General features: G+C 38.8%; 2 protein-coding genes across 6 annotated transcripts in view; one reads left to right on the top strand and one right to left on the bottom strand.

The window, feature by feature from the left end:
* Positions 1-22602, top strand: part of ATP8A1 (ATPase phospholipid transporting 8A1) — a 77714-nt gene that overhangs the window by 45804 nt on the left and 9308 nt on the right. For all 5 annotated transcript variants that reach the window (XM_079989650.1, XM_079989651.1, XM_079989649.1 and 2 more), the window contains 16 exons: positions 94-176; positions 307-356; positions 1212-1281; positions 3407-3491; positions 4760-4899; positions 5968-6106; positions 7961-8025; positions 10183-10355; positions 11699-11882; positions 11979-12089; positions 14168-14242; positions 14344-14466; positions 17127-17205; positions 20128-20189; positions 20902-20958; positions 21364-21471. In XM_079989650.1, coding sequence (XP_079845776.1) covers positions 94-176; positions 307-356; positions 1212-1281; positions 3407-3491; positions 4760-4899; positions 5968-6106; positions 7961-8025; positions 10183-10355; positions 11699-11882; positions 11979-12089; positions 14168-14242; positions 14344-14466; positions 17127-17205; positions 20128-20189; positions 20902-20958; positions 21364-21471 — 1604 coding nt within the window. The remainder of the gene's footprint in view (positions 1-93; positions 177-306; positions 357-1211; positions 1282-3406; positions 3492-4759; positions 4900-5967; positions 6107-7960; positions 8026-10182; positions 10356-11698; positions 11883-11978; positions 12090-14167; positions 14243-14343; positions 14467-17126; positions 17206-20127; positions 20190-20901; positions 20959-21363; positions 21472-22602) is intronic.
* The window catches only part of SHISA3 (shisa family member 3), a gene marked incomplete at its 5' end in the record, with an annotated part of 36207 nt that continues 22949 nt past the window's right edge, over positions 9345-22602 (bottom strand). The window contains one exon of the transcript XR_013842137.1: positions 9345-9466. The remainder of the gene's footprint in view (positions 9467-22602) is intronic.

The following is a 22602-nucleotide window of genomic DNA, read 5'->3' as shown; positions in this document are numbered from 1 at the left end:
AGACATGAACTGCAGAGTATATAAAAATCGAGATTTCAGTGTTTTCACTTTTATCAATTTGCTAGTCAAATAACAGGGAATGGTTTGTTACAGATGAAGGAGCATTGGTTAGAGCAGCCAAGCACCTCCATTTTGTTTTCACTGGAAGAACACCAGACTCTGTGATTATAGAATCTGTAAGTACATCTAAAATAGTAAAGATTTGACTGTTGTTGCTAATACTGTAGTTTTATTAATACAGAAAAAAACTTTTGGAAAACATTTTGAAAAGACTGAATTAATCATGGTTTCATTTTTTCCCCCTAGCTTGGACAGGAAGAAAGATATGAAATGCTAAATGTGCTAGAATTTACAAGGTAATTAAACACCTGTGAATTTTTTCTTGTTTAGTATTTAAGAAACAGTTTTTTCTTAGGTAAAGGAAGGCTCTTTTTGAAAAGGAAAAGTTTGAGAAAATGGACATTCAAAGCATAATTTAATTCATGAAACGTCCTACATTTGGGCTTTTAAGCATAAGAACAACAAAATAACTCTAGAAAACTAGAGTAGGACATTGTGTGTGAGAGAGAGAGTGTGTAATATAGCAATAAAGTACAAAATAAGATTTTTAAAGAGACTGATAAAAGCACAAAGAAATTAAAAGAAAAAAATATGAAAGTATGCAATTCATTGTCCACAGAAATAGTACAGCTGTAAAGTCCATCCTATTTATCATTTATTAATTTTTAAATAACCCTTAACACCTCATATTGCTAATTTTCTCATTCCAACAACATAAATTTAAAACAGCATTATATTGAATCTTTTTAGTTACTCACTGTTCCCAGTGTTGCTTATAGTACATAATTTATAAATAAATTATAATTCTATTGTCATATACCATTTCCCGCAGTCTTTTAATGTTGAGCGGGGGGAGTTCTGCCCTTCATTTTTTAAAATAGAAAACCTATGTGTGAAAAGACCACTCTTATTTTATCAAAACTTACATTGTTTCATAGATGGAATATTTTGCAAACATTTGTAGGGCGGGGAGGGGGTAGGCTTCATATTTTAGAGGATATTTATTTTCTCTCTCCGGTAAACATTTTCTCATTTCAAGATATGTGGAATCAATGCTTATGCTCCATCTTATATATGTTTATTGTATAAGTCTATCACACCCCACTAAGTTGCTTAAAACCTGTTTGAAATGGAACATGCCTTTCATTCAGTTCTAGGAAAAGAATGTCTGTGATTGTCCGCACGCCTACAGGAAAATTAAGACTTTACTGCAAAGGGGCTGTAAGTTGTTGGCAATGTTGTTGTTGTTGTTTTCATTTTCCATTTCTTTGCACTATTTGCTATCAAGGATTGGCTGTGAAGTGTTATGTTAGACATAGGCCCAATAGAGATTGCCGTTTTATGGAGTGGAAAGACGTCCCCGCATTTACAGTGGTTGTTATTTGTATTATTAATACATGGCAGGTGACATTAAGTGGGGAAGATAATTCCTTTGAACTACAGATTCTCATAATACAGTTTTAGAGACTACATCCCAGCATCCCTAGTGCATTCCAGCAACACTGAGATGGTGGCCCATGGGGCCTACATTTCAATCAGCGCTATGAACTTGATTTCTCACTGAAAACCTGAATTACAGTAAGTCAATCCCATACTCACATGCGTGTAAGATGTTCTCAATTGGGATGAGCTTCCCCTCGTGGATGGAGGCAGGAACACTGAGAGAGGTTCTGAATCATTCATTCATTCCTGTCTTTGCATGAAGCAGGTGCTGGGTACACTCTCAGTCTTGTCTTGTGTAGCTCAGGCCTGAATACAGTGGTACCTCGGGTTAAGTACTTAATTCGTTCCGGAGGTCTGTTCTTAACAGTGTAACAGTAACCTGAAACTGTTCTTAACCTGAAGCACCACTTTAGCTAATGGGGTCTCCTGCTGCTCCCGTGCCGCCACGGCACGATTTCTGTTCTCATCCTGAAGCAAAGTTCTTAACCCGAGGTACTATTTCTGGGTTAGCGGAGTCTGTAACCTGAAGCATATGTAACCTGAAGCGTGTGTAACCCGAGGTACCACTGTAGTGTAGTGTGCATAATTATGTTTTATTGTTTCAATTTTCTGTTATTTTGTGGCATTAGTCATTGTCTCTGTTTTCCTTTGGTCCTGTCTTGGTGACTGTGGTTTAAATGCTTCTCCTCCATGTCAGTGCTGTCAGTTCCCTCGCTCTTGGTCCTGGTATTATCTACCCTCATCATCCTACTACTGTATTTTTCTTATTCTAGTACATTCCCCATTTTGTAGAGCCTGTGTTTTTAAAGATTTTTAAAAGTAGTATATTGTTGCCTCCCTATTCCTTGATTTCTCCATCTGTCTTTCTACCTTGGCCCAAGCCCTTCTAAGTCTTCATCCTGTTTCCTAGTTTCCTATGTGGTCCGAGCTTTAGACTTCAGCAGCAGTGAGCACACATAAACACCTAAAGCAGGACTGGGAAACTTTTGGCCTATTGGACCACAACTCCCATCATCCCCAACCTTTGGCCATGCTCTAGCTGGGGCTGATGGGAGTTGTAGTCCCACAATATATTGAGGACCAAAGGTTCCCCATCCATGCTATCATAATGGGGATAGTGTGTATTATCTGTGTTTTACAGGATGCTCAGGTTATGTTTGTACGCTAAGGTTGAATTACACATGTGCTTTGCATGGTCTGGTCCTTTCCCTTTTCTGGCATCTTAAGCTTTTTAGTTTGGTTTGGTCTGGTTCTTTTGCCTATCCTGCACTAAGTTACAGCTAGGATTTGCTTGTCTGTCAACCACCACTTTAAAAAGAAATTCATTATTGTCTACTGATGAAATATCAGACCAGTTGGATAAATCATCAAATATATGAGAAGAAAGGGTGATAAAGGGAAGGCAAATGGCATAAATGACAGCTAAATGGCAGGTTTAGGGTGTGTGTCAATTAGAGGCACTACTGTGGGTTAAAGAGTCCTGTTGACTGTACCTATTTAATAAGGAAGTATATAGCCTGGGACAATCCCGCAGTGACATAAGCACCAAACATTTGCAGTACAGATCCCATAAATCAGTTACATATCAAATGTGCAACTGACCCACATACTACAGTAAAGGCTGTGAATATTGGCTGTATTGCACTGGTGCAAATAAAACTGCTATAGAATTTGTTGAGTAACAGGGATCAAAAGTCAATTTTTCAGTCATAACCTTAAAAAACATTTCTGTGTGACTTTTTGCTGAAAAGCGTTATACGAATATTCTGCATAAATAAATTAATAACAGTATGTTTATTTACAGTCGGACTGTAGTTATTATAGAAACGTATTTCCTCTTTTAATCCCCCCCCCATTGCTTTGTAAAAGAAATCTTGCTTCAATTTGTTTTGTGCCATTATAGGACACAGTAATTTATGATCGCCTGGCTGAAAATTCAAGATACAAGGAAATTACCCTGAAACATTTAGAGCTGTTTGCTACAGAAGGTATTATTATTTGCATATTAGTTGGTTGTGTATAAAACCATTAATGTAATAACAATACTATGATTTTTTAACAATTGGTGGCTATTGTAAAAGAGCCCTCACTTTCTTCATTAAAGTTAGTGCAATGTAGTATAGTGGTTCTTCCGTTTTCATCGTGACTGAGAGATGCCTTTACGCATGTACATAACTTGATTCCTCTTCCGTTGATTTCTCTGCCTTTGATTACATTAGTTTGGTAGATGAATGTGTGAAGTGATCTCAAAGAGAAGCATAGTGTTTGAGATAATATGAGGGAATGTGAGAGGTCTGTCTGTGGGTATTATGCTCATGTTGGTCCGTTCACACATGTAAGTAGCAATACAATGCAACAGTTATCAAAGGAAAAAGAGCTTGTGCGAACAAATACAAAATTTTAGTTCATCTTGAAATTTAAGATTTTGATTGGTTCAAAAACACCTGATACATTTAGCAATTACCTATACCCCAGACCAGGAACACTTCTCTTATAAAGGAGGTGGTGATTTTTCATGGAAGAGTAGCAGATTGGCGGCAAATGTTTGCAATTATGTTGTCAGATGCTCACATACAAGCTGGCTGTCCTTTAAGATGGATACTATCTATGTAATGGAGTGGTCACATTCTTTTGGATTCATTATAACTAATTATCCAGACGCAACACAGCATTTCTCATTTCCCTATGTTGGTGTATTAATCAAATTAGCGCAATACTTTTGTGTTTATTTTGTATGGTTTACTTTTATGTCTTTATTCTGCTTTCCTAAATATTTATTTTTGTTTTAAGAAGAATAGTTTGTGCTTTGGTGTTCTGAACATCTTTCCTTGACTTGAGTTGTAATACTGTATAGGAGGAGGGGTGGGGTGGTTTGAAAGTTATGGTAGTTCCCATTGTTTCTAATGTTCCTGAATACCTTTGAACATTTGGATTGAAACACTAACGTGAAGCTACTATATACTGGAGGAATCTGGAGTTATGATGTGCTGTTTTTTAGAAGAAGCAGGGTGTGCATCATATGAGGTATAGATGTTGCTTCTGTCTGGATATCAGTGTAAGATAAAAATGGTTCTGTGGCTTCTGTGGCTATTTTATATATTCAGGAAGCATTTTTTTGTTTCCAGACTCTAAACTCTACTACAAACTCAGATAATAAAGGATATTTGTGATGCGAGGTACCATATGAAACCAATATTGTAAAATGATAAAGAAATGAATAATTATTGAACCTTGTATCACCATTTTATTTCTTTAGGTTTGAGAACACTTTGTTTTGCTGTTGCTGAGATTTCAGAAAATGACTACCGAGAGTGGCTAAACATCTATCAAAGAGCTGCAACTGCTGTACAAAATAGAGCACTGAAACTTGAAGAGAGTTATGAACTAATTGAAAAAGTAGGTGTTGTATGTTGCCTGAATATGTTACTTATATCTGGCATAACTTGCATCTTTTGAAGCTAATGCTGATCATGTTTAGAATTTTATTGCATCTCAGTTTGCTCAAACAATTTAAGAAGTCCAGAGCCCCCTTGTGCTGGGTTGACAGGTGTTGAATTATGTGGAGGCATCCCTCAGTCTAGTTCTCTTGATTGAGACTGGTGAACAAATGATCAGAAGTTCGATCAGTGGGTTGCCCGTCATCAGTAGCCAGCATAAAGCCCCCAAATGGGGTGTTCCATGGGTGGGAAGGCAGCAGAACTGAGCCAAGCTGGATCCTGCGAATCAGACCTGATTTGGACATACTGTGCTAGCCTTGAGCTGGCGCAGAGATCAGTCCAGATCCTGCCTCTCCACCTTCTACTAAAGAGGTGGGGAGGGGAGGGGAAGTGGTTTGAATTGTGCCATAAGTCTATTTTGGAAAACCCAAAATATAGCCAACACACCTATTTGAAACAAAGCCTTTTTAAATTTGTTAAGCTTCATTAAATAAAGCTTTTTATGCCTTGGGCTACTGGACCTATATACTTTGGCCTCATCAGTTATATACAAGAAAGCTTTTCCCTGCTAAGGCCATCCCTTCCCAAATGTCTTGCCCATGTCCTCAAAAATACCACTACTGATAAAATGCCTAATGCCCCGTGGTTTTGCAGAGTAGCAGGAAAGAGAAAGAATTGTCTCAAAATGAATGATCACTTCTAAAAAATGGTAAGGAAGCCAGAAAGATCCAGATGATTTCCTCCTGCTGCTATTGCTGCTCCCAGAAAGAATGAATGTAAGAACAAATCAAAATAGACATGAAGAGCAAAGAGTTGCAAATTATACATTAAGGCATTCAGCCCATTTCTAAGTAAACACTGAAAATAAGTGTCACTGAAATATTTCAAAGTAAATGCTTCTTTAGATTATGCTTTTTTGCCCAGAGTCCCTGATTCTGTATTTAATTTTCTTTTACATTCAAAACTGTATTTGTGGTGGTGGTGGTGGTTGTTGTTTAAAAATCTCTCTGATATGCTCTTTTCAAAGAACCTTCAGCTACTTGGAGCTACAGCCATAGAAGATAAGTTACAAGACCAAGTGCCTGAAACAATAGAAACTCTAATGAAAGCAGATATTAAAATTTGGATCCTTACTGGAGATAAGCAAGAGACTGCTATTAACATTGGTAATGTGTAAGACTTCAGTCTTCATGCTACATTGTTCTTTTACGTCTTTAAATAATAGTAAAATAATAATAATGGAAAGAAATATGCATTTGTGTACTGGGAACAAGTGAGTGCTGCTCTTTCTGACCTAGAGCTGCATTTACCCTAAGGTGCCCTGAGATGCAGGTGTCACTTATGAGAAAGTGCTTCCTCTTGGCTACAGGCTAGGATGCAAAGATGAGAGACAGGGTGCCCTTGCCAAGCTAGAAGGCAACGGGATATTTCTGGCTTGAGAAAGAAAAAATAATGCCATTCATTGTGCTGCCTCTCCTCTCCCCTTTACACCCCCCACTGAGGTAGACACATTGCTAAGGCACAAGCTTAACCCCAAAGTGGCTTTTTCTCTTGCCACTTCACCATAAAGAGGAGCAAGCAATACACTCTTCACACTGCCCCCCCCCTCTCCCCTCCCTGGGGAAGGCATGATCCAGAGAGCCTGACTACAAGTGTCAAACCATCTTTTGCCTGTTGGTAGCGGCAGACATTCATTCACAGGGTCCAGGTTCAGAATGCCTTTCTTCTCCTCCCCAGGAGAAAGAGTTGCTCTGGCCCCCAGTGTGACTCTCCCCATGGTCGAAAATACCGTATTTTTCGCTCCATAAGATGCACTTTTTCCCTCTTAAAAACTAAGGGGAAATGTCTGCGCGTCTTATGGAGCGAATGTGTGGTCCCTGGAGCTAAATTGCCGGAGTGCGGCACGCTCCTGAGCTGCTCTTTGGGGCTGGCGGGGGAAACCCCAGGTGCCAGCAGAGCAGCCAGGGCTTCCCCCTCCAGCCCCTACAAGTTCTTGCTTAGCCGTGCGCAGCCTCCCCAGCCCAGGAGAGGCTGCGTGTGGCTATCCCATAAGCCAGGAGAGCTTGCTGTCCTGGCTTCTGGGATTCAGAATATTTGTTTTCTTGTTTTCCTCTTCCAAAAACTAGGTGCTTCTTATGGTCTGGTACGTCTTATAGTGCGAGAAATATGGTAGTTGGGGTACTTTCAGGTCCTCAGGTGCCCTGTGTTTTCCTCTGCCCTTTTCATGAGTTTCATATCTGTCCTCTCCTCTTCTTGTTGTTGGTTGTTATATGAGGTGGGTATGCACACTTGTGAGTTTTCAGATCCCTTCCTTCACCTATTTCTCTCTCCTTGCTTGCCCACTCCATCTGGTGTGTCTGCTTGATTTCTTTTGTCACTGTTTCCCTCTCCCTTTTTGCTTCTGTGGGTTTGGGAGATCAGGTTGTTGGTCACTTTACGGGGTAGGTTTGGTCAGTCAGGGTTTGCCCTGTGCCCTTTGGGGCCATAACTGTGATCAGACCAGAGGTATGCTCAGCTTATGCTGCAATACTTGCAATACAACGCAAGTCTGTATTAAGAGACACGTTTTTCACAATTCCCGTACTCTCTGGAATACGGGATCACATTTGTGACAGAGATTGGAGAGGTGCGTTCTCTGATTCTAGCTCAGAGAGGAGCATGGCTCTGTCAGTTTTGTGCCTTTTTTGGTCTGATGCACAGCATCTAGCTGTTCTCCTTATGGCCGCCCCTGCTGGCTCACCACATTACAGCATGACAGAAAGAGGGCAAGAGATTAGACTGTACTGTCTCCCTCACCCAGAGTCTCACAAACAGATGCTTTCCCCCTTCCCCTGCAGTGGGAACTCCCCATATTCTTATCAAGGATGCACACATGAATATCATTGAAGATCCAATGGTGCAGGTGGCTGGCCCTGCCGGCAGGGATAGGTCAAAGGGCAGACAATCCCATAAATCCAGGCATAAAAGTCAAACACCAACACTAATTTCTCTTAATAAAATATTGTATTTCTTTCTAACAGGGCACTCATGTAAACTCTTGAGAAAGAACATGGGGCTACTAGTCATAAACGAAGGCTCTCTCGATGTAGGTATAATGGAAAAAAAGTGCTAATGCCTATGTGCTATCATTTACAATGCATGGGTCTCTGGAAAAACTTTAAACCGTCAGTATGTGTTTGGATCAAATTACTAAAAATATACAATACGCAGAAAAGCATGTATGTGGCTGACACATATATCCCCTGGTAAAGGTAAAGGACCGCTGACCATTAGGTCCAGTCATGGCCAACTCTGGGGTTGTGGCACTCATCTCGCCTTATTGGCCAAGGGAGCTGGCGTACAGCTTCCGGGTCATGTGGCCTGCATGACTAAGCCGCTTCTGGCGAACCAGAGCAGCACACAGAAACGCTGTTTACCTTCCTGTCGGAGCAGTACCTATTTATCTACTTGCACTTTGACGTGCTTTCGAACTGCTAGGTTGGCAGGAGCAGGGACTGAACAACGGGAGCTCACCCCGTGGTGGGGATTCGAACCGCTGACCTTATGATTGGCAAGTCCTAGGCTCTGTTAGCATCTAATAAAAGAATTCAGCTTTTTCTTGCTGCTGCTCCAATTCTTGTTCTTCTTGGAGGGGGCAGGATAACACTGAATGCAATGAAGTTGTGTCATGTGTTTATTTTACTAGACTTTATCAGAGAGAGAAATATGGGTTGGTGACAGCGATGCATCCTTGTAAAGTCGAGCCAGTCCCTGACTCGTCTCTCCTCACTTCAGATGCTTCCTAATTTGAGATTCAGTGTAGCTCTTTGTATGCCACCAGAGGGTGGTACTGAGTTACTGAACTTAAATGACATACAAAAAGACAAGGACAATATGTAAAAATAGCAAGTGATAAGTGACACAAATTGAAGTACTGATACAGTATATTGGCTAAGAGTAAGAGCTATGCATCCATTCAAATCTCACCTCCGTAATAAATTTATAGGTGGCCTTAGGTAAGCTATTACTCTATTAGCTTCATCTCCTCAATCCCCATCTGCAATATAGGGATAATAATAATAGCCTACCTTACATGGATGTTGAAGATGTTTTAAGTGACATACTTTTGAATTGCAAAATGTTAATGTTGTACAATAATGTGAAAATGCAAAAAAGAAGAAGAAAGGCTAGGCATAGTTAATACTTGGAAATTCTGTGGATTTCCATAACATTATTCTTCATAGTAGTAAGGTAAAGGTAAAGGGACCCCTGACCATTAGGTCTAGTCGTGGCCAACTCTGGGGTTGTGGCGCTCATCTCGCTTTATTGGCCAAGGGAGCCGGCGTACAGCTTCCAGGTCATGTGGCCAGCATGACTAAGCCACTTCTGGCGAACCAGAGCAGTGCACGGAAACGCCGCTTACCTTCCCGCCAGAACGGTACCTATTTATCTGTTTGCCCTTTGACGTGCTTTCGAACTGCTAGGTTGGCAGGAGCAGGGACTGAGCAACGGGAGCTCACCCCGTCGCGGGGATTCGAACCGCTGACCTTCTGATCGGCAAGACCTAGGCTCTGTGGGTGCTATAGAAGGTACTGGTGGGCAAACCACTACAAAGTGAAGATCCAGCAAAGTTAGAAGTAGGATGTGCTTAAAAATTGAATTCCTTGCTGTGGGTCCCATTATACTGAAATGGCATAATTTGATCAGTTCCTGAAATCGGAGAGCACCAATGAATACTGAGAATCTGATTTTAAGGTAGCTTGCACCCATACGGTTCATGGCTAAAATAGTAAATGCCATTCATCTGATGGGGGAAATGAAAGAACTACAAATGTTATAAATCATGGAATTTACATTTCTGTAGGTCAGTGATCACGAGGCTTTCTGGGTCAGTAGGCACTGGTAATAATACTCCTAGCTAATGAATGAATCTGTAATAAAAGGCAACAGGTTACATCAATGTAATCCCACTGAACTTGATAGCAGTATTCCTGTGTACGTGGTAAAAAAGTCATCCACTAAATATCACCCCAAGAAGGTCTCCTGGCTTTTACAGTGGGATTTTTATTTTTCCTGGCTATTTTGTGGCAATACTGATGTGGTCCTTATTCATCATTGTTGTTTTAAAAGCTACTGATGTATTAGTTACATCGAGGCAGAATGTAGTAGTTTCATAGTTAATTGATAAATGTATATCAAAAGTATAAAACTGTTCAACAGAATTGAAGTGATACATATTTTTGGTGGTGATTTTTTTTTACAGGCGACAAGAGAGACATTAAGCAATCATTGCAGCACTCTTGGTGATGCTTTGAGGAAAGAAAATGATTTTGCTCTTATTATTGATGGTAAAACACTGAAGTATGCGTTGACATTTGGTGTAAGGCAATATTTCCTCGATTTGGCTCTGTCGTGTAAAGCTGTTATTTGTTGCAGGTAAAACTTTTTCTTCTTGAAAACAAAGCATTCATACAATTTTGAGATGTATAGCTCCTCAAAAAGTGAATAATTTAGGTTATTAAGTAGCATAGCTGTCAACTTACAGATTTGAGTTAGCGGAGTCTGTAACCTGAAGCCATAGCTGTCAACTTACAGATTTGAAAATAAGGGACCAGCAGCCTTGAAAATAAGGGACCAGCAGTCAAAATAAGGGACCTGCAGCCTCACCTGTTCCAGGCACTCCAGTCTTCTTGTGCTCATGCAGTCTGGTCAAACTCATGCTGGTAGCTTCGAGAACACTGTCCAACCAACTTTGTAACCAGAGGTTCAACTGAATAGAATCTGAATCACATGCACCACAAGGCCTATGCAGCCTCAACTTAAGATGGCTCCCCGGCCTGGCTTTGCACTGCAAAGTTTGCAGCAGCATGTGCAACAAAATGGCGTCCAGCATTCAAAAAACCCCTCAGCTTGCATTAACTAGCCACACACAAGGCATTCAAGCTCCACCCCCCAGTCATTCTTAGACTTCTTATTGGGTGAGCGACACAGCCAAGCAACACAGTTGGAGCCTCCCTCCTCCCTGGCCGGCAGGGAGGGAGGGAGAGGAGCTGCTTCCTTTGAAATTTAAGGGACATCATTTAAGGGCCATTTAAGGGACATCCATCAATAAGGGACAGCAGCAGGACATGGCGCTGGAATAAGGGACTGTCCCTTCAAATAAGGGACACTTGACAGCTATGTTAAGTAGTTTTTGGAGTGGATTTTTTTTTAAAAGTACGATATGGGGGGGAGGCATAATTTTAACAGTCTGCTACAATGCCATGTGTCCTCTTTTTCCAGGACACAACCTCTTTTTCGGGGTAAAATTTGGGACAAACTGCATTTATTTGCTTTTAATGGCCATTTTGGTCTTCAAAATATGGCAACCCTACACTTAAAAATATAGTTATATGAAACATTTGTTCTTTTGCATTGCATGTGATATGATCGACAATATCATAATTTCTTAGCAATACCATAACTGGATGGGCTTTCCTAAAGCCTGCCAACTAATTTGGAGAATGGCCTCAGTTCATGCTGATGCCAGGCTACCATAATTTACTGATTTTGGTTTCTCTTGGCTTCTCAATTTTCCAATCAGTTTCCTCCATTTCTTTTTCAGTTTGTGAATCTTTTTTTAAAAAACAACAACATGAAAAAACAATGGCTTCCAATGTAATGTGAAATCATAGAAGTTACATAAAAAGCATGCAGTAGTAATTGTGATTTTCTTTGCTGCCTTGCATTTAGAAAAATAAAATGGTAAAGTGGAATTTCTCAAAACATTTCTTTTATAGAGTTTCACCTCTTCAGAAATCTGAAGTTGTAGAAATGGTCAAAAAGCAGGTAAAAGTGGTAACACTGGCAATTGGAGATGGAGCAAATGATGTCAGCATGATACAAACAGCACATGTTGGTGTTGGCATTAGTGGCAATGAAGGGCTACAAGCAGCTAATTCTTCAGATTATTCAATAGCTCAGGTAAATCCACTGATAAATGAACTTTTAAAAGACAGTTGTTTCAAGTGATAGATGCTGTGTACATATACCTAAACTTATTTCCATTATCATTTATAGTTCAAGTACTTGAAGAACTTACTATTGGTCCATGGTGCCTGGAATTATAGCAGAATTGCTAAATGCATCCTATACTGCTTCTACAAGAATATTGTCCTTTATATTATTGAGGTAATTATGGCATCCTATGCCAGAATATTTCTTTTCAAATTGGAGCGATCTGTGAACTTTTAAAAAACCCATCTATGAAGTGTAGAATTATTCTGTGTGTATTTTTGTGCATTTTACGGGGTCGCCAGCACTGTGTTTGCAGGCTCCAATGTGCTCACTGTCCTCACAAGTACTTCCTCTTGGCATACCTAGCCAACTTTGAATAGTCTCAGTAAATCTGCTCAAAAATCCACAGTGCATGAGGCTGCTTGCTCTTCCTGCTCTGCTCCTGTTTGCACTGACTTAGCCTCTCCTACATGCCCCCATAGCAGCCATCTTATATTATGCCACACCCCATGGCAGCCATTTTATGACTGCTGCCCACAGCTCTTTCTCAAAATTCTACATGTACTGACTGGTCCATGAAGATTGGCAACCCCAATATATATATATGCACTCTATTTTGATATGTAAAACCCAGTTCAAAATAGAAATACTAATTTGTTGTTGTTTAGTCGTTTAGTCGTGTCCGACTCTTCGTGACCCCATGGACCAGAGCACGCCATGCACTCCTGTCTTCCACTGCCACCCACAGTTTGGTCAAACTCATGCTGGTAGTTTCGAGAATACTAATTACTGGGTGCTAATATGAAAGCAGCACACATTTTTACATATTTGTTTTATGGTATATTGTGTCTAAGGTACATCATAATAACATAATTAAAATGAATAAAAATAAATATATATACACTGTGCTTCATCTTCTAAAGATCATGAGCTACTTCAGCAGGAAATCAGTTAATTTTCATCTCCAGCAGGACACATTTTTCACAAATGTGGGAATTGTGGTGCTTTCGTTCTCTCCACCTACCTCAGGCATAGGCAAACTTTGCCCTCCAGATGTTTTGGGACTACAACTCCCATCATCCCTGACCACTGGTCCGGTTAGCTAGGGATGATGGGAGTTGTAGTCCCAAAACATCTGGAGGGCAAAGTTTGCCTCTGCCTGACTTACCTCATGGAAAAGGCCTGGCACACAGTTGACATGTGCAGAGCCTTTAAAAAGTGCATAGTTAGAACCAAACCACACCGTCTCACTGAGACTTTGTTTGTCTCCTTCCATCCCACTACTCTGAGCAAGGTGTCATCCACAGTCATACCTTGAATCCCGAATGCCATGCGAGTCAAACATTTTGGCTCCCAAACGCCACAAACCCAGAAGTGAATGTTCGGTTTGCAAGCGTTCTTTGGAACCCGAACGTCCGATGGGGCTTCCAATCGGAAGCCGCACCTTGGTTTCTGAACGTTTTGGAAGTCGAACGGACTTCTGGAACGGATTCTGTTTGACTTCTGAGGTACCGCCGTATATGGAAAACTTTAATAGGCCCTTGCCTATTTAAATCAAATAATCCTTACATTTCGTTAATCCTTTAGCAATTTGAATTCCTTTGTGTCTGTTCAGCGTCCATGAGGATCAGAAATGTACTATTTTAAAAATAAAATTAGAACCAGGTTCCCTTGTGGCCCCCCAAAATATTGTGCATTAAAAGACCAAATTGTTCACAGAAACCAGTCACATCCTTATAAACTGAGAATTTATAACAATTCATACAGCTTTGACGTTAAACAAAACATGGACCACAACTAAGTCTGTGTCACACTGGTTGCTAATTTCATTTTACTAACTTGCTCTTTTAAAACATATATCAATATTTGTACTGTGACATATTTTAAATCAATATAATATATTTTGAATTCAAAAGAAAGAGAAAAATGGACAATGGTAAGGTATGCTTATGAGTGGAATTGTCTTTTTGTGAGTCATTACTATTGTTATATTTTAAATTTATAAGGATCTTTAGTGCTTTTTCATTTAAAGTGAGTGTGATTTGTTACACATTAAAAATTTAGTTTAAATGGATGTAGAATTGACCCCTCAATTGTGTTTTATTCTATAGTCTAATTAAATACTAAGCTGTTATTTCCCCCCGTTTTTCTTGCTGAAATTGAAACTTTGATCAGATTTAACAACACATTTTAAGAGTTAACACCAAATGTGTCCAAATAAGACTGACTAGCTTCAAAAATTTCTTCCTCAGATATGGTTTGCATTTGTTAATGGATTTTCTGGACAAATACTGTTTGAAAGATGGTGCATAGGACTTTACAATGTGGTAAGATATTGTACCTTATTTATTCTGACATTTTAATTACTGTTAAAATTCACTGATTTCTTAACAAATTGATCCCATGATGTGTTTTGTTTATATATTAGATGTTTACAGCCATGCCCCCACTGACTCTTGGAATATTTGAGAGATCCTGTCGAAAAGAAAATATGCTAAAATACCCCGAATTATACAAGACTTCTCAAAATGCCCTGGATTTCAACTCTAAGGTAGAAAATAGTTTAGTTATCTTTAGAATAGCATCATATGAATGTACATCCTGTTTCAGTTCTGCATGATTAAAAAGGATTAAATAATAATGAAATTATTTTATATCACCACCAGGCTGTAAAATAATTGAATCAAATGTCACAAAAATGCAATCCACAAATTGCTATGCTGCACTAATTTTTCCCTCCATCTTAACGACTGCATAAATAGTAGAGACCCAGCAAGCCTCAAACACACCTTAACTCTGGACCTGGTAGCATACATGAATTTTGTGCCAGGGCTGTTTGCAGCCACAATGACACTAGACTATGCAGTGTCCTGGAGGCCAGGTAAGCCTGCAGCTTGACCACAAGACTGGGTGAAATAGACTTCAAATTCCTTTCTTCTGCTGCCAGATGGATTCTGTCTGTCAGTGGGGAGGAAGTATTGAATACCATATTTAAAATGAAAATGGCACATGTTTTCATATTTGTCATTCGTGGTATAGGATTTTTTCTTTAAAATGTTTGATACCATATTTTAATTTTTTGTGTTTTATTCCCATTTATTCTATGGTGTTTTGGATTTTAAATGTTTGAAATTTAAACTTCCATATTTTATTTTAAATATTTTTTATTAATTTTTCAACAAAAATAACAAAAAACAAGCCAACACAACAACAAAAGAAACAAAAGAAAACTATAGATAGAAGCAATAGCCAATCCATAAAATGGGATTCTCCAAATCCCATGACTTTCCTCCCCCCGCCCCCATTCCTTAATTTTCTTTTTCAACTGCATATCATTTCTACTCCAAATTATTTTTCTACCCCAAATTTCTTAGATTATTTTTAAAATTACAAGTGTTCTTAAAATCCTGCCAATGTATTAGCCTGTTTATAATACTTTTGTAAGTAAATAATAAACATTTCCCATTCTTTTTTCAATTTCTTGTCATCTTCATTTCTGAGCTTTCCAGTTAATTTAGCCATTTCCGTGTAGTCCATTAACTTGGTTTGCCAGTCTTCTTTGGTCAGGACTGCTTCCTCTTTCTACCTTTGGGCTAACAGTATCCGGGCGACCTAAACTTCCGTATTTTAAAGCTTTTTAAAATTGCTTTTTACAAAGTATGTCAAAGTGACTTAAACAATCAGCACAGAGCAGAAAACAAAAACAAGTAAGGCAAACTCGGTTTTTTATTCATAGAGTATGTTTTTGTTCTTTGAATTTATTTTGTTGTTGGTCAATAGTCAGTTGCTCATAGTCAGGCCTGGTTAGTACTTCTGATGGGAGAATAACCATATAGTCTCATATAGACTAAACATGCCCCAAGTAGTGCAACAAATAATGTGAAAGCTAAATAAACTTTTCCAAACTTTTAGCAAATTCGGATTAGGTTCTCATATTCATATGATAAACAGTGTTTTTGCAGAATATTTGAAGATTCTTTTTAGTTGTGCAAGTATCTCCGTTGTGATGGTTTTAATTCTTTGTTAGTTTTAGAAAGCTTTTGATTTTGCTGGGTTTATTTTGAGTAAGTTTTCTGAATAAATGCTTACAAGCTACCTGCGGAGACAGAATGGTTGAGTCAGGCTTGATGTGCAGAGGATCTGGAATCATTTGTTGCATGGGTTTGTTATGTTAAAAAGGGTCAGAGTTTGTGGAGCCAGGACGGAGGTTAAAGGATTAGCATGTAACAATAAGTACTGGTCAGGAAAATGGAAAAGTAGGCCTAATTTTCTTGCATTCACCTGTGCCTTCTGTCAAATAAAACTTGTGGCAATGGCATAGCAAGGAGGAGAGATAAAGGTTAATGAACAACACAAGTTCAAATGTGCTAAAGTATTGTGGCGTAAATTGGATCATACAACCTTACCTACTTGGGGAAAGTAACAAAGAAGTTGGAGACATAGTGGAACATTTTTTGAGGCAGGCAACTCAATTTCTGTTGTTTGAGCAACTTAAAACTATTAATGCCCTTCTGTTCAACACAATAAAGATTATGTTTTGGGAAAGTATATCTGATTATAAAACATGGGTATCTAGTATATGAAAGAATTTACCAAAAGCTCTCTTCTTACTTTGTTTTTATATAATGTACAAAATGCTGGGTTTCTGCGTTTGACTAGACTTGACACATTTTAGCAGGTGTTTCTAACACACATATAGTAAAAAGAAACAATTATAGAAAAAAATGTGTAATGCAGAAAACGTCTGTGTGTTTGTGTGTGCCAACAACTAATTCGTTTCTCTCTTTTTTCTTTTCACTATATTTTGAAATTGTTGTTTTATCATCTGTCCTCATGTTATACTGATTAGGATATAGAATAAAACTACAAACACTTAATGCTTAATGCTAATTTAGTGCATAATCAGTTAGTAGAACAAAGATGGTTTTACAATTTGGCTTTGCTTTTTCTATAGAAGGCATTCATTTCTTTAAAAACTAAAAAATTAAAAGTGAAAGATAGTCAGCATCTTTCGAGAAACATAAACATAAAGAAATGACCCATGAAGGGCTGTGAGGCAGAAAATGCATCAGTTATATTAGTTCTTAGCGGTGGTTCTTAGCGGTTTGAAAAACACATTTTCTGAATCTAACTAAAAGATAAAAAGAAGGTCAGAGTTCACACAGTTAGTTTTACCTCAAATGGTTCTCAGGAATGTTTGTTTTCCCTTAGGTTTTCTGGGTTCATTGTTTAAATGGCCTCTTCCACTCAGTAATTCTGTTTTGGTTTCCACTAAAAGCCATCCAGTATGGTAAGTAAATGAAATACAGAATTTGAAAATACTGTATGTATTTAAAATGGCAATATCCAGGGTTACACTAAAGCAAATTCTGTATTGTGATCTTAAATGTGGTCTTCTAACAGTTGATCATTATACAATATCGTCCCTTTTTCAGTTTGGGGAGCTAAAACATCTTTTTAAATTGCTAGTGTCATGTGATTTGGGGTATAATTGTTATGTAATAATGCAACAATGTTACACTAGTCTTATTTTAATACATATCAATAGAAGTTCTTTTCGGATCTGTCTTCTTTCAAGCTGCATAGAGGGTCTTTTTCCAAACTGTTGCTGGAGAACTAGGAGTTTATTCAACTTGTAGAGGTTAATTTGGAAGTGTGTTTCCAAATACAAGTATGTATCTTCCCAAGTTTGAATTAGTTATAAGCCAAAGGAGATAAACTAAGTAGATCAATAGGTTATAAACCAAAAACCTCAGCTTTATATCAGACTAGTGGTTGGTAAATTAAAAGAAATTATTCTGGCAGAATAAAAACCATTGAGTTTGATGCAATTGTTTTCTTCAGTGAATGCAATTAACTTCTTCCAGCAGAAATGGGCTCCTGTCAGAGGAAAAGAACTCTTGGATCTAAGCCATAAGATGTCTTTGGAAATAACGATAAACTGGTTTATTGTTACAGGAATGAGCCTTGGGTTCACATGCTCCCCTCTCCTCTGTTTTCTAGCACAGCTTCAAGGAGGAGATAGGAAGATTTTGCTACAGTTTAATGTTGAATCCTAAACTGTGGTTAATCTTAACTGTGGTGTGTTGAAACAAGCTATAAACTTATTGAAACAAACCATACACTATGGTTTGAAGGTTTTTCCCCCTGTAAAACATAGTTAAGGTTAACCACCGTTTGTTCTGGTTTGGACATAACACTAATCTTCAGTTAGTTAAAAAATGGAAGTGAAAGCTTTCAATATCATCTGCACAGCCACCTAAGACTTATTCTAGTAACGATAAACCATATTTTATTATTAACACCAAACACAGCCATAGAGTCTAACAGAAGTGCAGTGACCCACACATTTTTGCCCAATGAACTTTACCATTTGTACAAGGAACTTCATAGACTCATAGGATTCTAGAGTTGAAAGATACCCCAAGGGTAATATAGTCCAACCCCCTGCAATTCCGGAAACTCAGCTAGATCATACATGACAGATTCAATCTCTGCTTAAAAACCTCCAATGAAAAAGAGTCCAGCACCTTCTGAGGGAGCCCGTTCCACTGTTGAACTGCTCTCACCATCAGAAAGCTTTTCCTGATATTTTGTCCAAATCTCCTTTCTTGTAACTTGAAACCATTGGTTCGGGTCCTAGCCTCCTGAGCAGAAGAAAAAAAGCTTGCTCTATCTTCCACATGATAAAAAGGTAAAGGTAAAGGGACCCCTGACCATTAGGTCCAGTGGTGACCAACTCTGGGGTTGCAGCGCTCATCTCGCTTTATTGGCCGAGGGAGCCGGGGTACAGCTTCCGGGTCATGTGGCCAGCATGACAAACCAGAGCAGAGCACGGAAACACCGTTTACCTTCCCGCTGGAGCGGTACCTATTTATCTACTTGCACTTTGATGTGCTTTCGAACTGCTAGGTGGGCAGGAGCAGGGACCGAGCAATGGGAGCTCACCCCGTCACAGGGATTCAAACCGCCAACCTTCACATTGGCAAGTCCTAGGCTCTGTGGTTTAACCCACAGTGTCACCCGCGTCCCTCTTCCACATGATAGCCCCTTAGATATTTGAAGATGGCTGTAATATTTCCTCTCAGTCTCCTCTTTTCCAGGCTAAACGTCGGCATCTCCTTAAACTATTCCTCATAAGGCTTGGTTTCCAGACCCTTGGTCATCTTGGTCGCCCTCCTCCAACTTGTCAATATCCTTCTTAAATTGTGGCACCCAGAACTGGACACAGTACTCCAAGTGTGGTTTGACCAAGGCAGAAAAGAGCAGTACTATTACTTCCTTTTATCTGGACACTATACTTCCATTGATGCAGCCTAGAATAACATTAGCTTTTTTATGGCTGCATCACACTACTGACTTGGGTTAAGCTTGTATTCTACGAAGACCCCTAGAACCTTTTCACATGTGCTACTGGCAAACAAGGTGTCCCCCCCCCCTTACATTTGTGCAGTTGGTTCTTCCTGCCTAAGTGCAGAACCTTATATTTGTCCCTACTTAAATGCTTTTGGTTGTTTGAGCCCAGTTCTCCAATCCGTTAAAGTTGTCTTGAATCCAGATTCTGTCTTCTGTGGCATTGGCTACCCCTCTGAGTTTGGTGTCATCTGCAGATTGGATGATCATAGCCTCAGTTCCATTGTCCAAGGCATTTATAAAGATGTTGAACAACAACAGACTCAGGAAAGAACCTTGTGGCATCTGACCTACCGCTTTTTTTCCAGGATGATGGGAACTCTTTGGGTTCAGTCAGTCAAACCACCTAACAGTTACCTCATCCAGCTCACATTTTACCAGCTTCTCTGCAAGAATATCATACAAAAGCCTTACTGAAATCAAGATACACTAAGTCCACAGGATTCCCCTTATTTACTCAGCTTGTAGTAAAAACAAAACAGAAATGAGATTGATCAGGCATGACTTGATTTTGAGAAACCCACAGCATCCTTTTCTAAGTGCTCATAGACGAACTATTTAATTATCTGATCTAGGACCTTACATAGTATTGACATCAAGCTGGCCGGTCAGTAGTTACTTAGGTCTTCTTTGATGGGGACAACAAACTGACCATATTCTGCTTCAAATTAAAATAGTTTTGTCCATGGAAAGAAACCCAAGGGAACAGTTCTTTGGCAATTTAAGCAGAAATTTATATTATAAAATCATTTTCATAAATAACCCCAGTTTTAATATTTCTGATGTTGTTATCTTACAGATACTGTATTTGCCAGTGGTAAAACTTCAGACTATTTGCTTTTGGGAAACACAGTATATACCGTAAGTATTGCTAATGTGAATGTAACTTGTGGCCTAGGTAGGAAAGTATGCTAGAAATTTGATACTGGGTAATTCTTTATTCCAATCTTAATATTATTATTTTAGCCTGTGGGTTGGTTGGTTGGTTGGTTGGTTGGTTGGTTGAATGATGGATTGTTTTAACCAATTTATATACCATTTAACAAGGTATAAGCACAGTCTCTAAGCAGTGTACAATAAGGTTAACACAAAAAAACCAATCAATACAATACATAAAATTAATTAAAATGAACTATAAAATCAGAAAACTTAAATTTGTGCACCCTGGGCAATCAGAGCAGGGTGTAAAACAATTTATCATAAGAAGCCTGTGTAGCCTCCCTTCAGCAACCCATCAGGTTCAATGTGCCAGTTACAGATAGGTAGCCATGTTGGTCTGCCATAGTCAAAACAAAATAAAAAAATTCCTTCCAGTAGCACCTTAAAGACCAACTAAGTTAGTTCTTGGTATGAGCTTTCGTGTGCATGCACACTTCTTCAGATGTGCTACATCTTGGCCAGCCCATTCCTCTCCAAATGGAGAGTCATCCATACCTCTTAAGACAGATTTAACCTGTTCACCTTTTGCATGCCATTCCAAAAGCAAGTTTTGAAACGTCATACTTCACTTGGAGTTGAAGCACTGTTACATTGGTTAAGGAAAAGTAGCTAATTTCTCTCTATCTCTCTTTAGTTTGTAGTAATAACTGTGTGTTTAAAAGCTGGATTAGAGACTTCATATTGGACTTTGGTAAGAAATTATTTTTAAAATAGCTCATGTTACAATACATAATAAAGCGATAAGTGTAAATTTACTGTAATTTATGTAACAGAGTACTGACCTATATAGGTTGACGAGGGGTTAACTGGGTTGGGTTTATTCAAAGAACACCTGCATAGAAATTGGCAATATTAATAGACAAAGTAGGCATGTTAATCTGCAAATTCTGATAGCAATAAACCAAGGAAAAGAGGGAATGGGTTAGAACTATAATCCTGCCTACCCAGAAGTAATTCCTATTGATTTCAGTGGGGTTTAATTCCCAGGTAAATAGAATGCAACCTTAGTCTGGCTCTAACCATAAAGGAAACATTTTTTCTCCTATTGACCTATTTTGCAGGTTTGACTGTTTGATTTTTATTCTTTCTTTTCCAGTTCAGCCACATAGCAATATGGGGCAGCATTGCACTGTGGGTAGTATTTTTCGGAATCTACTCTTCCTTGTGGCCTCTAATTCCTATGGCCCCTGATATGTCTGGGGAGGTAATGTTCGCCTTTTAACTAATTTCTGAATCTCTATGTAAAACCATACTTTTATTTTTGTTTGAGAATTGATTGGTCTGAGATTAATGACGTGCAGCCTATTATCTCTTCAGAACAAGCAGACTTTGGACATTTTGGCTTTGAGGTATCAGGTTTTCACAAGTTCTAAAAGCATTGACAAGTCTTTTGTTTTTTGTGTGTGACCAATAACACCAGCTAATTGTAATTTGCATTTAAAATTGTTGGCTATATATCCCTGGCAGCCAAGTTTGCATCAGATTCCATTTGGTTTCATAAGACCAAAAGGGAAGGTCTAGAACCAGAAGAGACTTGGCATAAACCACGACTCTCATACATTAGTATAAATTTGTAAACCACCAACTGAAGAAAACAGAATCCGTCCTCAGAACAGGCTGCCCCTGTTAGCGCCATTGTCTAAAATGGATCAGTTTGCCATTTCCCAGCTGACCTGCCTATGTGCAGAGAGATGTGAAAAGTTTGAGACAAAAATGCTGCTACTGATCAAGGAGGGAGCTTTCTTCTACAGAAAGGAAGGAAATACCTCGGTGGGATTTTATTTTTTCTCCCTCTTCATCCAAATATACAAAGAGGCCTTCTGTCTTTAATGCGAATGTCGGCTTTAAATCTTTTAGTTTTGGATTAACTCTGCAAAAGAAAAAAATGTGACAGGCTTTCAAATATGACGCAGAAAAACTTTTTCCCCCTTCAATTCATGTTCTTCGTTTGTAAAGCCAAAGGCTGGATTGACTGAATGGTAGGCGCCAGTTTGTTCCTTCTTTCATAGTTAGCATTACAATGGTAAGAATTAACATCCTAAGACCTACATTATCACTTCTGCTGTTTCACCAAGGAACATTTAATAGCGGGTGGCTTACAGAATGATGGCTCTTTGCTCTGTCACCCTAATCTTAAAAAGTCAGTAATTTAAAAATAAAAGTATGTTGTTTAAATCGCATCTAGATCCATTTTTGCCTCCCTTTTTCTTATTCAGGACTTACTGTTTATTAATTGCAATCTATAAAACTTTTACCTCACAGTGTTTGCTTGGGAGTGGTGGCTTTAAGAATTGGCTATGACAAAAGTCACATTTTCCATTATAACATTGTTTAT

The sequence above is a fragment of the Podarcis cretensis genome, assembly GCF_951804945.1.
Source record: "Podarcis cretensis genome assembly, chromosome: 9".
Lineage (NCBI taxonomy): Eukaryota > Metazoa > Chordata > Lepidosauria > Squamata > Lacertidae > Podarcis > Podarcis cretensis.
The sequence above is the reverse complement of the archived record's forward strand: the minus strand, read 5'-3'. Positions and strand labels throughout refer to the sequence as shown.